The 14,934-nt window shown below is 41.1% G+C and overlaps 2 protein-coding genes across 3 annotated transcripts; both read left to right on the plus strand.

The window, feature by feature from the left end:
- The first annotated feature begins 145 nt into the window (after nt 1–145).
- fam161b (FAM161 centrosomal protein B) lies at nt 146–7,171 on the plus strand. The gene is made up of 9 exons (XM_031847812.1): nt 146–156; nt 1,045–1,288; nt 1,367–1,869; nt 2,855–3,165; nt 4,739–4,857; nt 4,982–5,149; nt 5,262–5,361; nt 5,449–5,621; nt 5,835–7,171. Exons 2-9 carry the CDS (start codon nt 1,089–1,091, stop codon nt 5,914–5,916), a joined length of 1,656 nt encoding a protein of 551 aa, XP_031703672.1. The 5' UTR covers nt 146–156; nt 1,045–1,088; the 3' UTR covers nt 5,917–7,171.
- Nucleotides 7,172–8,068: 897 nt separating this feature from the next.
- On the plus strand, nt 8,069–12,190 carry ngb (neuroglobin). Of its 2 annotated transcripts, none has more exons than XM_031847685.1 (5): nt 8,069–8,418; nt 8,546–8,779; nt 9,517–9,625; nt 9,731–9,850; nt 9,960–12,190. In XM_031847685.1, exons 2-5 carry the CDS (start codon nt 8,682–8,684, stop codon nt 10,110–10,112), a joined length of 480 nt encoding a protein of 159 aa, XP_031703545.1. In that variant the 5' UTR covers nt 8,069–8,418; nt 8,546–8,681; the 3' UTR covers nt 10,113–12,190. The 2 variants fall into 2 exon arrangements, with proteins under 2 accessions (XP_031703545.1, XP_031703546.1); XM_031847686.1 differs by having other exon boundaries at nt 8,624–8,779.
- Nucleotides 12,191–14,934: the final 2,744 nt, after the last annotated feature.

Genomic DNA, 14,934 nt, shown 5'->3' on the forward strand with positions numbered 1-14,934 from the left:
CGCTTGCTTCGGTGTAGTACTCTGTAATACTCAACTTTATGTCAACAGACAGAATAAGATGTAATGTATTTTGTCAGCAGACAGCTTTAGTGAACTTAAGTTCCGTTTGGAAGAAGACGACGAGAAACTCTTCCTAAAACGCGTCTGAATTACCAGGTCTGCTGCTCATTATTACTTTCATCATTTAATCATTTTGCTTTTCAGTTGCAGGAACTCGAGAGGTTTGTATAGAAGTACAATAGTGAAGTAAAGGAATATATTAGCAACAACTAAACACGTGTCCGTAACTCGACATCACACGACACACCTTATGTTGATGTCTGGTTACCTTGGTAACCCGTTTACACGCACCGGATGTGGTGTTGTAAATTTGATGTGTTTGAAGTTTTATTAATTATTAGCAAGCTTTTAAAATACATTGATTTCTCATTTCAATTAATTTAATAATCATTTAAAACGACAGAAAATTGTTAAAAATGTCCATCACAGTATCCAGAGACCACGCTGACATATTTAAACTCACAGATATTAAATTTTGAATGAAGTAATACATGTATAATTACATTCTAAATATATTCAAATTTGAAAAGCTGGAATCAGTTTTGTTTTTTTTTGCCATAAATGAACAATCAATAATCAAAATTGTTGGCAATTCATTTTCTGTCCATCATTTAATCAATTCGTTGGCTGATCATTTCTGAGCTTTTAAAGATGTTATTTAGCTGCTCAATTTCAGAAAATGTACAGAGAACAAATAATTGGACAATGTGAACTTTTGTGTGTGTGTGTGTGTTTGTTTTGATGTGTGTTCACATTGAAGGTATTGGCAGAACATGTATTTTTCCCTCCCCCTGCATATTTTCCATCATGCATCATATTCAGTCACATTTTATTATTTTATGTAAAATTTGTCCTGGAATTGTATGCTGAAATAAAACAACAACGAAATAACTAAGTAACAATTAACTTCCCATTGATAGACAAATAGATGAATTGATTTAGCATTTCAGCGCTAACTAAAACAAAACAACTTTTTGATTACAGGAATAGAGCACCTTTCTTTTGTTCGTTTCACAAGTCAGAGAAATATGCCAAAGCTGGAGACCTTGGAAGCAGATGGACTCAGGTCAGAGTTAATGCTTCAGCAGCACCTGAAGGCCCTGAGTGAGGCCCTCAGGCAGCAGCTGCAGGAGATAGAAACAAGACAGAAAGAGGAGCTTGAGAGGAGGATTCATCAGAACTCTCTACTGTCAACAGAGTCCGCTGATCAAAATATACATCAGGCCAAGTAGGTTTCTTATGTCTTTTATGTTTGGTCATAATTATAACATATCAATTTTCTTAAAGATCTTTACTGTTTTTTAAGACCTGTAGGAATGAGGAGATCCACCTCCACATCTGCCCTGACCTCAGACAAAAAGACCTCACAGCGTCCCAGACAGTCAGAGAGCCCCAAATTATCTTCAAAGTGGAAGAATTGTTCGGACAGAGTTCCCGTGCTCACTCCTGCCACGACTCAACAATGTGAGCGGTTTGCTTTATCTAAGACAACGCAGAGGAGCAAAGAGGAGGAGGCTGAGGCCGAGTGTCAGAGGAAGTTCTGCGCTCGCCCAGTGCCCCGCCACGTCTTTCAGCCCCGCTATCAGGAGATGATGGAGCTGAGAGAGAAGGAGAGGAACCAGGGGCATGAGCAGAGGAGGGACTTCTTGCTCTCCATTCAAACACCTTTCAGTTTCCAGGAGAGAGAAAAGGAGAAAAGGGAGAAGCTGATAACAATGTTGAACCAAGTCTCGCACAAAAACAAGGCTGCTACCGTTAGGAAACCTCCTCAAAAAGATGTGACAGACGCGTCACATTCTGAGCTAAAAGGTGGGTTTACTTTCCTGATGGAATGATGCTGGAAAGTGTTTGGTATGATAGTTGGAATTGATGTGAAAATACGGAGAGATCAGACTCTTTGTAACATAACTTTGTGTCATTTTACAGAACAGTATAGGCCAATGGTTCATACTTTCATTTGGCTTGTGACTCTTTTATTTGTGACTTGTGACCCCCGTCATAAGTAGCACATGTCAGTAAGGTGTGAGCATTTCAACCAAAGACTGATGCTTCCCTCTCAGATGGTTCCACCTTTAATGTTTTTAGATGCCTGAATAGTGTCACAAAATATGGAAACCACACATGACGCTTAAAAGTGAGCAATCAGTTCATTACTGATGTGTGAACATGACAGGAGCAAGAAAACAAAGATGAACCAAGCAAGTGACTTAGAGAGGAAAGAGAGACTGCCTGCCAGTCACACAGGTGTCAGTCATTACTATAACGAGAGACTCCTCACAACTTGTTAATCATCCCCCAACGCTTCAGATTTTTCTTGGGCCCCTTTAGGGGTCCTGACACGTTGGGAATCACTGGTAGTCAGTCAATATAATATATGTACTGATTTTCAAAATTGATAGTAGCTTCTGTGCTGTAGAAACAAGACTTCCTAATAAACATTTACAAATACATTATGTTATTCGGTATTTTTCTTGTTATGCTCCTGAAATTCATAGTTAAATTTGATACCATGCGGTGATGTCACAAAGGTGTGCCTGACAATGTGTATTTGTAAATCACAGTAACAGTCAGCCATAATGATATGAAGCAGTGTACCCGATCAATTTAGACCAATTCAATGGTGGCTTCTCGGTGGCCTATACACAAACAAAAGCAGTGCTTTGTTCTAAAAAAAAAAAAAGACACTTTATTTGTATCATGTCATTTTGGGTGCATGTATATACAGTACGTGTGTTGCACTTTATGTAGTGACATGATTTCATCTTTCACATCAACTAATTGTTATTTTGTCCAGACCAGGAGCTTTGCAGTCAAGTCCCCACTCAGACAACAGTGCGACATATGAATCCTACTGTGTCTGGCAGCCCGAAACTTCGCGCTGCTGAGCGCACCAGGAAGGAAAAGTTGGGCTTCCTGGATGAGAAGCCCAGCTTCCAGCCAAAAATCATCCATCAGGTTCCAGATTTCAGAAGGCTGCACAAAGCCCTGCAGACAGAGGCGCTGAGGAAATCACAGAGTAAAGATGGGATCAAATGTCAGCCCTTCTCTCTGAGGACATCAGCTCTGCCTGCCAGGCGAAGTAGGATGAGCCCTGAAAACACACAGGTAGGACCTTTCCTTTACCACACACCTGTTTGTTGACTATAAGAATATGTTAAAATGGTTGCATTAGTTGTTGTTTTTCAGTTGCTATTATGCATTCATTCACTTTTTGTGTAGTTTGGTTTTAGTTAAATGTAATGCTTTGATATTCTTTTTGTATATTTCATTAATATTGCATCAATAAAATGTAAGAATAAGTCAGAGTCGGTGTCTCTGGAGGAATTACATAAGAAGAGATCCGGGACTCTAAAGCACCCGGCCCAGATGGCTGGCTTCACATTTTAGTTTTCCACTACCCTGTTTGACGCATGGCTTGAGAGACATCCACCACCACCCTTCTCTTTCCTTAAGGCTGATAGGAAACCACCAGCCTTCCTTAAAGCCTTGAATGTTCTAGATGACAAACAGTGTTGATTACCTAAAGCATTGCTTGTCCATATCACTTTGATTGCACCACATGTACAATAACTGGCATAATTATGATATTTACATGCAGTTTTTGCCATCTGTACAACATTCTGTCATATATTACTGTCGTCCCTCAACACTCAGAAGTTTATTTACAATGTGACAAAGGACATTGTACTTTCTACTCTTGTGTCTTTGGGAGTAATTTACTTGATGGTTCGAGATTTATTGTATGGGTTAAGTCCTTGTGTGGCATATGTGTTATTTTTGAGGCCGTTCAGACCAGTCCCCTTAGTTGTGGAACTGTGAAGCTTTTTAAAATATGTACAATGGGCCCTCTTCAGAGAGCGAAAAGTCCTCTCCTTTCAACAGTTGTATTTCACACTTTCAAACCCCATCATTTATCACTTATTTTCCTCATTTCATGCGGGAATATAAGACCATCTCTACATATGTTCATAGAACATTTGTTGGCTTCACACGAGGGCTTCACACGAGGGCATTACAGAGTAACAATAATTATAAACAGTAATTAAATATGAATAACAGTAATTCACTCTAATCCAAAGTGGTAGAATGAACTTTGTAATCAGCGAATGTTACTTCCTGTCATCCTTTCATATGTTTTCTGGCTCTGCCCACAATTATACAATTCCCAGAGATCTATTTTATGAACCATGCCAGACATTTCTGGGTGAAGTCATCTGATTTAACTTATCCTTTATATAGATATATTACGCCTTGTTGCTAAAGGTGTGGCACGTAAAAAAGCTACTGTAGATAAGTAGTCACATTATTTGTAGATTATAGTCTAGCATCTGTGAATGTTGAAGTGTTTTGTATTGATTGTTTTTACAGTAATTGTTGACAAACAAAAACTGAAAATTACATTTAAAAAAGAAAGAATTAAATTTATGAACTACACAATTAATGTATTTATTGACAGGCAATGTTGGTCTTCTCTAGTTCTCCTGCAGTACTTTTATTTTTCAAACAAATGCATATAAATATAAGTTTTTCATGAAACTACTGCTAAACTGCTACTCTAAGTCGTGCTGTGTCATCGGACAGAAAACTTTGTATCTCCGTCACATCCTCACTGCACGGATTTAGCAAATCTATATAAAGGCATCCATAATAAAATGTTAACTATCCCCATCATTTTCAGGTTCCAAAAGTAAGTAATCTCAGCAGAAGCAAGTCACTTGGTGCCTTAACATCACTGTCTGCAAACACACTCCCCACATACATCACAGATGCTGCGAGGAAGCGCAGCATGGCCATCAGGTGACTTGTATCTTTTTGCCATGGCTTTAGAACAATAGACAGTGTTTTTTTTCTTCCTCTTTATTGTTTCTACACAGTAAATAGTTGAATCCTCTGACATGCAAAATATGTTTTACCTTCACAGAAAGTCAATGGAGATGAGGGACAGCAAGAATCAAGAGAGTGCCGACTGGCTGAGGAAGTACCAGATGCGATCCCAGGCCATGAAGAAGACAGTCTCACTCCATGCGAGGTTGCTTGACCCACACAGCAGCTTGAAAGCCGCGTATAATGACAAACTACAGCAATATCGGTGAGTACTGGTCAAGTGAGGCCGTTCATTCTCCAACCTTTTGCAACTCGCCTCACAACGACCACAAACGACTTCCGCAGTAGCTCAAGCTATAATCTTCTCCAACATGCAGGAAGGCTGACCAACAAAGGACGAGAGAGTACACGAGGGAGTTACGGGATATGAAGGCACGAGTTGGCGAACGGCCTTTTTTGTTCGAACAGGTGAAGCAGGTGAGTGACATGGCGAGCTGAGGAGATTACATCACACTGTAAATGACGTGCCCCTGCAGCGTAACTTTGACTTTTTCTTTATGGCAGAAAAATGCAAAGGCTCAAGCAGAGCAGACATACAGGGACAAGCTGAAGAAAGCCGGCTTAAAGGAGCTGTTTGTTGAAGAAAATGGAGAAGCTGTTGAAGGAACATCGTCATCATTCAGCTCTGACGAGGATACAGACAAGCGCCACAGCACTGAGAATCCCATTTGCAGCAGGTATGTAGAATCTTTAGCCAGTGGGTCCGGTACAATTATGAATAGCACTGGTGCTGGAGAGCCAAGGACTTCTTGTGGTTTGGTCATACTACATTACATAATTTTCTGAGCTTGCCATGCAGTCTCTAGTGAAGAAAGATAAATACTGTAGCCAAGTAAAAGTTCAATGTAATTACAATATAGCCATTTTCTAACCCAACATGTCTGATTTAGGGAAGAAAATGTAGACGACGGGGAGAAAATTGAAGATGTGGAAGAGAAGAGCGTGAAGTCCAAAGGGGAGGAAATGCCATGATCAAAAAGGTTCCGGCGGTAGAGGGTTTTTTATGGCCTCTCCACTAGAAAACAACAAGGTCCTCCAAAATGATTCATGTCACGGCTAACTATTCCCACCGAGCATTTGATAGTTTAAGATGTGCAACTGCAAATTATGAAATGACCAAAAATCTGGACGTGACAATCTCTACAAACTATGTGTGTTTATAAGTAATTCATGTTTTATGTGATTTGAATATATATGTATATTTTTGTTTCATGGCAACACTTTTGCTCGGGAATATGAACACTGTAATTTAGAGGATGATGAACACTTGGTTACCAGGATGAACAGTTCAAAAACAAAATGAGAACTCCAGCTGAGACCACTGTGTCTGTAAAGTTAATTTGTGTTTTACGTACTTTAACTCAAGAATCTTCCTATAGCCATAAACAAATAAATAGTTACACTTTTACTGTGAGAACTGTAATCTGCTTTTGCTCTTAGTGGTTTTTTTCTTTGGCTGTTTAAAAGAACACATAAATGTAAATATTTTCATGGGTCAGGTCCCGTAAGGACAACGAGCGTCTGACATGGGCCTTTCTCAGATGCTTGGGTTAAAGTTCCCAGTTATTTCTTCAGCCACACAGCCACCTAAATAAACAGCCCTCACTGTGCAAATGCATTCACAGAGACCGGTTCAGTGGTCCGCTCCAAGCCTATATAGACCCACATCAAATACACTTAAACACTGGCCTGCACTGTAAGCTTGTGCTTAGGCAACTGACTTCCAGGAATCCTAAAAAATGAATGTCTGAATATATATATAATCATAATAAAAATGCAGTCATGGAGACCATACATACCATATGGTTACTTTGTTTTAGGCCACTGTGTTATGCATTGAAGACATAGAGGGCAATGTTTGTATGACTTCAGAAACACATCATAAAAAGTGAAGTGTCTTGTCTGACGGTAACACGATTGAAGGCGTAGTTTGAAATATAGTTTAAAAGAGTCCAATGTGTTACATAAAATTACAATTTGGTGCTGCCGGACAGATGTTTGAAAAGATAATTGAAGTTGAAACGCCAAAATGTTGCCATATAGTACCTAAAGATGCATCAAGAGTCCCTTCCTGAGATCCCAAACGTCACACGGTGAAGCTTCAAGGGCTCCATCTTGGCACGTTGTCATGGGAACAGTTTATCCCTCAGCTCTCTGCCTTGTCGTCCCTCAGGAGGATGCTGCGCACCTCTGATTTCCCCCCGGTGCACGGCTGAAAACCAGGCAAATCTCTCCCAACCTTTTAGATAATATCTGAGTGAGACGTGTATCCAAACAAGCTGCAGTGCCTCCGATGTGTGCGGAAGCCGAGAGAGGCAACAGACGCATCTCATTTAGATTAATGAGAGGCTGAGCACTTCACCGCCGAATCTTCTGATCACACTGTTTGAGGAGTGGTTCTACTTTAGCAGATGAGCAATGTAATTTCACCAAGGTGGTGCATTCAGGGCTTTTATTATTCCAACCGCTGTAAGATGTAAAGATTCACACACATTTGAAATCGTGTGAGTGCATGGGCTGCACATGTAGGCGGCTGAAGACACACCCTAGTATAGATGATACAGGCCTCACTGTCACAATGTCAGCCAATTCCTAAGCCTCACATTTCCCATGTCTGCTTTCTCCCCCTGACATATACTTACTCTCTTGACATTTCACATCCTGCTACTCACCCCTGTCCTGCTGTAACCCCTGTGTTCCCGCCGTTCTCCATCGCCTCACCTGCCCTGCTCACCTGTTACCGCTGCCCCATCAGCCCAGCAGTTTATGTACTGGCCCACTTCATTCCCCAGCAGATTATCTGTATACTTCCTTTTTAGCAGTCCAGCCATTTTCTCTGCCTTTTGGACTCCTGCTCTCTAACCTGATCCCCTTTTGGATGAGTTTGCCTGATCTCCCCTGCCTGTCTTGTTTTGACTTTTGCCTGTTTTTGACCTTTGGTAAACATCAGCAATTGGACTGCATTAAATACCACAGTTGTATTCTGTTTATTCTGTCGTTCATCTTTATTTCTTGTATATTTAAATTCTCTTGATTTTAAATATGTAGAGTTGTGTGCATGTATATCCTCTGTATGTTTTTAGTCCTCGGTTCACCTGCAGGAGGAGCTGTGGCTCGCTGCAGCCTCTCTGGAGCAGAAGAGAGAGATCCCTCTTTTTCTCCTTCAGTGGCATGACAAATATCCCCAGTGCTGGAGAGAGAGCATATCAAGAGGCAAACGAGAAGGGGAGAGAGATAGCAGCCAGCGTGACAGATAAGAGCGTGGCAGAACTCGTGGGGCTGGGGAAAGAGAGAGCAAGTGCACCACAGTGTCAGGCAAGGCTGCTGCCTGCACACACACAAACACTCACACACACATACATACACACACACGCACGCACGCACGCACACACACACACACGCACACACGCACAGGCAGACCCCTCAGCCCGGCTGCACCAGAAGAAGTTCAGAGAGAAGACTGACCTTAAGAAGGTACAGTATGTTTGTGCATCTCTAGCCTAGGAATCATATCTCCTGCAGTTGTGTCCCCCCTTCTTTAGATCTGAAACATTACTAACAAATCAGCTGCACTCACTTGATGCTCCACTTTATTTTCCAGGTGGGTTGGCGGACGTTTCGTCTGTGGATTAACTTGAATATCATGGCTTGCCTTAAACTGAGCCCTCTTGTCCTGTAGAGGAGTTGTGTGTTTCCGCTCTAGAAGAACTTGCCGCGTGTTTACAGCCTGAGGGAGGATGGAGAAGCTGTCAGGGAAGGACAAGGAGCTGGTACGAGGCAGCTGGGAGAGCCTGGGCAAGAATAAAATTCCTCATGGTGTCATCATGTTTTCCAGGTAACGTATGACACAAATCAGCATGATTGAAATGGAATTAAGACAGTAAAGTGAGATGTAAGAGAAGAAAATATTGTTATTCTGTGCAGTCATCCTTTCATCAACATTAATTCAAATTCTTTAACACTTAAACCAAATGTAATAGTATCTGTTGTTGTTGTTGCTGTTTTTTGTGTTGAGAAGATTTGTGCTTAGACTTTTGAAGTCTAGGGTCTTGGGATGCGTCTGAAATGCCATTTTCTTGTATTTATAAAAAGGAGAAAAACTGAAATATGGGATTTTTTCCGGTAATTTTCCAGACACCCAGTTTTTAATATTGCAAATATATAAATATCGCAATACTTTCATCAGTGGGACATAGGCTCAATCTCTTACGCTTATTGGCGATAGATAGACATAACAGACATTTAAATCAGTGTTTTCAAGATGCCACTTTGTAAACTGTGTTGTCAAGAATATGTACATGTGAATATATGTAACACAGGTGTGGAGAGAGACTCAAGCTAGATCCTTCGCTGCACACTTTCAACATGCATGGACCGGAAGCTTGACTTGTTGCTTGGCGACAGACTGCAATAATCCACAATTTACTTTGAGACAGCTGCCGCTAAATAGACTAGAAAGAGAGATTTTTAGATGTATGATTTATAGATTGATTTTGTGTCCGTGTGAATGCTTGTCAACCCATGCCGTGTGTGTACACACCTATAGAACAGTGTGGTATTTGTCTGTGGTAGACTGTTTGAGCTGGACCCGACGCTCCTCACTCTTTTCCACTACACTACAAGCTGTGGCTCCACACAAGACTGCCTCTCCAGCCCCGAGTTCCTGGATCATGTCACCAAGGTGAGCTCCGTTCACCACAGTCACCGCTACGAGTACAGAGTTCGCTCTTGTGCACAGTTGAGAACACTCTCCGCATGTGTATTTGTCTCTGTGCACGGCATATAGGTGATGCTTGTGATCGATGCAGCAGTCAGCCATCTGGACGACCTGCACTCCTTGGAGGACTTTCTACTCAACCTGGGGAGGAAGCATCAGGCTGTGGGAGTCAACACGCAGTCATTTGCTGTAGGACCAACATTTCATAGTACAACTCTCAAAAAGTAGTTTCACAAGTTAATGAGCTGTTAAAAGAAAAGTGTTTTTTTTCTTGTGTGTTTGTTTTGGACTTCTTAAGATGGTGGGTGAGGCCCTTCTCTACATGCTGCAGTGCAGTCTGGGCCAGGCCTACACGGCACCGCTGCGTCAAGCCTGGCTCAACATGTACAGCATCGTGGTAGCAGCGATGAGCCGAGGATGGGCCAAGAACGGGGAGGACAAGGCCGACTGAGGCGCACTGCGGTAGCTGCTGAGCAAGTCGCTGTCAAATCACTCAACATGGTTGCCATGGAATAAGGTTGTGTAACTTGCAGCATTGTGGCTTTGGCTGCTGTACATTTGCTCTTTGACTGAGGTTGCTTGGCGTAGCGAATGTACGGTGTGGTTACACTTTACAATCGGATCGACCAATCGCAGAGTTTCTTTTCTTTGCTGTGGATGTTTAGCTACCAGACGAGGCTGCTGTACAGCTGTTCTGAGCCGGCTTGCTTTGGACCTTCTAGGTCTGGAGCTGTAATCTGAGCGCCTCACACTGAGAAAAAGCAAAAAGGGTAACTGTTGAGTCTCTTTGTATATAATGGCTTTGATATATCTACTCAAATAACACTGGCTGTAGTGGTCTTTTGATGTATCTTAAAAGAGTTGCACAATTGTGAAACACTAGATATTATATTTAGGCATCACAAACTACTCAAACTGTGATGGTTACTGTGGCCAGCGTGGCAGCTCTCTATCTAACTGGAACACAGTGATTCTGTACACAACACGTTAAAAGGTTTGGGACAAAGCAATGTGATTATACAGAAGAGAGTCCCATCACCTTAATCATAATCATACTGTGTTTTCTATAGATATTACACATCATTACAACTACGTTTGTGTGTGACTTTGTTATCTAACATTTAACCTATTGATCAAAACATATTTTCAATAGATACTGACAAGAACTGTTACACTCTCTGATAGGTCTCCTCAGCGATCTATGACTGTTAAGGCGTCCATGTGCACCTTACTCAACATGGTGTGTGGCACTCTCCTCGGTAGAGGTTGTCATTACTTCAGCTGACTGTTAAACTACAACTAATAGACTGTTAACTCTTTACTTTAGAGTGAAGGGCATCTTTGGGGAATTATAACATCTTTGTTCTTGGCTATCAGTTTCTAGTCCTTGTTAGTGTAAAGTAGTTTTCTTGTGCTGTAGTCGCTTATCTTAGTAGTGCTTATTAACTGTATTTTTGTGGCTACAAACGAAGCATTACCTCAGCTTTAGAGGTGAGGGTGAGCAGAGTGGCTTGTGTTTTTCCAGCACATGGAAAGTGGGACTGGAAGTGAATATTTATTTTGGATTATGACACAAAGACACACGGAATTGATGATGATTTTTTTTTCCTTTTAATTGCTTAACACAGAACAAATAATGCAGATAATATGTGTTGTCACTGTCCAATATGTGTGTGTGTGTGTTGTTATTATTGCTGACATAACACTGTATGTATCATCCTTAGCTGTTGTTGACATTCATGGTCATAATGCCAAGTAACTTAGCAACAGTGCGCCAAGTATTAGATAATAACACCATACAACTGTAAATCCAAGCTGCTGATATGTGGTTATTATCGCTTCAGTCTGAGTTTACATTTACAAAGTTTATTTTTATATTCTGAAATGTTTGTGTTGTTAAAGAGCATTGTTTTGTTTTTTTCAAATGTGACATACAGTGTATCCTCCAGATGTGTTACCTTGTGTGGGTTTCATTTAATCAAAATAATAGAAATATATATATATATCTATATATAGATATATATATCTATATATATATATCATCAACTTCTAAATGTACAGTCCTTACAGAAAATGACACAAGTTGAGTTTTCTATTGAACTGTTTTATCCCTGCATCGTCTGTTCAGTCTGTACAGGTGTAATGTTTATTAACTGATTGTGTACGTGGTGTATTGATAGTGATTTATTTCTTAGTATCAGTACACAGCCCTATGCAGGTTGTTCTTCACATCTCTGTTTTCAATTACCCGACATTAGGTCTTATTAGCAGGCATGACTGGTAACTGGAATGGTATCCTTTTAACATCCAGCTCTGTACATATTGGGTGTGTCACTGTCTACCTCATCATTATCAGCTGCTATTGAACAGCGATGACTTCACCTAGTTATCCTTCAACCAAAAACGCACAGTATTATTATAGTTAATGCAAGCAAGCACTCTTTGTAAACTGGATTCCATCCTAAACAAAACATGTTGTGTGCTTATTTGAGACTAAATAAAGTGATCTTCTGTGGATATTTTACTGCTGAACGAGGTCAGTGTGTTTTCCTCTCGCTCTCAGATTGTTTGTCAAAGAACGATGATGGTTACAACACAATGGTCAGCGTTTGAAATCAATCATACGATGCCTGACTTGCTCCCCACTGACAGCCCATCTCCGAGTGTTACATAAGATCCAAGCGCTGAATGGCCGATAGCCCTCGGCTACAGAGACGAGCCCACTTACTCATGCAACTGCACAATGTCACATCAAGATTGTTTACAGAATTTCTAATAATTGACATGATGGTCTTTGCAATCTGGGCAGATTTTATTTTATTTTTTTGAATTTTCATCCAAAAACAAGTTAAATCCTTATTGATGTTTGCACGTGCTCCTGCTTTAAATATCAATATGCGTGTGTGTCCTGTAGGTAAAGCCATAGTAATGAGACGAAGGCTGGTCGATGTAATGAGTTATCTGATTACACAGGGCTCATTTCTCTCGTACACACAATTTGCCTGTATCATTGTAAAAGTCACATCCGTGAGCTGGCTGTCTGTTCTGCTGTTGAAGCGGTGGCTGACATGGCCTTAATCTGTCTCTCTGCACTCCACACAGCATCCCTACTCTCTCTGTCAAACTGTTTATGTTGGCTCCATGCTCCATGTCTCGCTTCGGCCTAGAGAACAACGCTGAGTTGTCTAGTCACTGGGCTTCATGGAGACTGTCCTGACCTCCGCTCAGGTCACCAACCAATGGTTAGATTGCAGCGCTGCTAACTAAAACACACAGAGTGTTTATTTACCTCGTGGTAATTCATTAATCGCTACCTGTAGTTCGACAGGCTCACCTTGTAGTGTGTACGAGGATTTGCTCTGAGGGCTGTCGTCGTCTGGAGAGGAGTTTGTGGGAAAAAGTAACACACATTATTTTTAGAAAGTCTGCAATGTGTTTTGGAATGAAGGGGTAGTGAACGTTGTCATGGCAACTGTTAGGTGATGGTGGTCCAGAGTCGTATATATATATATATATATGTATGTGTGTGTGTGTGTGTGTGTGTGCATTTGTTTTGTATGAAGGAGGAAAGCAAGACATTGCAATGCTTAGTCACTCACTCATCCTAAATGATCCTGTGGAGAGGAGAGAGAAGTGGACAATGCGTGCATGCTCAGGCTAACACGGTTCGCTCTGATAGCTGCTGGAGCAACACAAGCCTGCCAAGCAACAGGGAGAACGAGCGGTCTGTTACTTCCCACTTCAAGTACAACCAGTTAAAGATACCATAGGATTCATATATTTTCTGATTGTCAATCAAAATCCCATGAAAACATGACGTGATAGAATTTCAAATCTTTAAAAAAGAAAATATATATAAATATAGTTTCATTACTCTGTAATTTCCCAAAACTGTAGTTTTTAGCAAATGTAACTCAAACCAGAGTAAATTGTGTATTGATTAATACACATTTGGTGTTTTACAGCTTACACAGGTGTTTCAGCTGCATTTTCAGTCGGCCATCTCATGCGAGTCTTCGAGAACATATACACTTCTATTTGAATCTATGCGGCCATCAACACAGGTCGCATAACAGCATGTGTATTACACATGCTATTTGTGCTCAAACGCGACCAGAAGTGCATTCCAATGCTTCAAGTCTTACTTTCTTCCATTTTCTGCGTGCACCTACAGTGATTGTGTAATTGGTTCTGAGCACTGCCAAAAAGCGGGTGACCTGCACTCGATACTGTGCCTGAATGCATCTTGTGTGCACACAGATGGAGGACTGAAACTGCTGCTCTGCTAACATGCTGCTTTTGCTACGGGGGCTGTGTGGACATTATGTAAATATCCTGCATAACCTGGTATGCTGCATTAGATTACTGTTCTAGACACCTACTTGGATATAATGATGAAGCAATTTATACATGAGAGTTTTTGATTCAATAAAGTAAGGCCCCCCCCGTGAAACATTGTTTACAAAACAATCTCAACAGATTGAAACTTGAGAACAGAATGTTTACAAGGTCATGGATTAATTTACCATCTCATCTTTTATGCTAACATGGAAAAAAAAGTCTGTACAGTGCTGGAAAATAAATGGAAATTTGAAATTTAAAACTGGGAAAAATCCATCTGCTGAGGATTGTGAGGTGTGATCAGAAGCTCTTGCATATAGCTACTAAATAGAAAGAGTACTCGGGGAGATAAAAAGTTCAAAGTTATCAACGCAATTGCAACTACTTTGAGCCAAAATCTTATGTAAATACTAAACAACACCAACTTCTTAAGCAACATTTGCATGCTGAAACGAACCCATATGGGAGTGACAATATGTCTGCTGCAGGAGGTAGAGACATTTTCTATTCTAAGCATCTGGGCAGGAGTCGAGGAGCGACAGGCCGCGCACCCAGAGGAATTCACCTTTCACTGAGAAGCACACTCTCAGCAGTTGCCACGGGTGACAGGGGAAATGTTCGGGACTTTTCTTTCGTAACGCGCAGCAACGAAGAAGCACTGCATATAATGGCAGCCATGTAATGCTGTTTTTCTTACAAACCCTTTTATTGCTGAAAAAATGACATTCATCCAGTCAGTATGATCAACTTACTACAGAACCTCTTCTCCATCTACCAGTGGCTCTATGGTGCCACCACTACCAATGTGGTTTGGATAAAAGCAGATGCTCGTACAATTAATTGCCACATCCATCCTAAGATGTGGTTTCAGGGCTCAATGAGGCCTCTAGTATGTACTGAGGCTTGTCCCGAGGCTAGTTTGTATGCAGGTG

Source organism: Anarrhichthys ocellatus, unplaced genomic scaffold, assembly GCF_004355925.1.
Source record: "Anarrhichthys ocellatus isolate YVR2014 unplaced genomic scaffold, GSC_Weel_1.0 scaffold7, whole genome shotgun sequence".
NCBI classification, from domain to species: domain Eukaryota; kingdom Metazoa; phylum Chordata; class Actinopteri; order Perciformes; family Anarhichadidae; genus Anarrhichthys; species Anarrhichthys ocellatus.

Bases quoted from the DNA above. Each gene is read 5' to 3' on its own strand.
- ngb (XM_031847685.1), top strand. From the start codon at position 8,682: ATGGAGAAGCTGTCAGGGAAGGACAAGGAGCTGGTACGAGGCAGCTGG. The intron at 8,780-9,516 runs GTAACGTATGAC...TGTCTGTGGTAG, and splicing joins GGTGTCATCATGTTTTCCAG to ACTGTTTGAGCTGGACCCGA. The intron at 9,626-9,730 runs GTGAGCTCCGTT...CACGGCATATAG, and splicing joins TCCTGGATCATGTCACCAAG to GTGATGCTTGTGATCGATGC.
- fam161b (XM_031847812.1), top strand. From the start codon at position 1,089: ATGCCAAAGCTGGAGACCTTGGAAGCAGATGGACTCAGGTCAGAGTTA. The intron at 3,166-4,738 runs GTAGGACCTTTC...CATCATTTTCAG, and splicing joins TGAGCCCTGAAAACACACAG to GTTCCAAAAGTAAGTAATCT. The intron at 5,362-5,448 runs GTGAGTGACATG...TCTTTATGGCAG, and splicing joins TGTTCGAACAGGTGAAGCAG to AAAAATGCAAAGGCTCAAGC.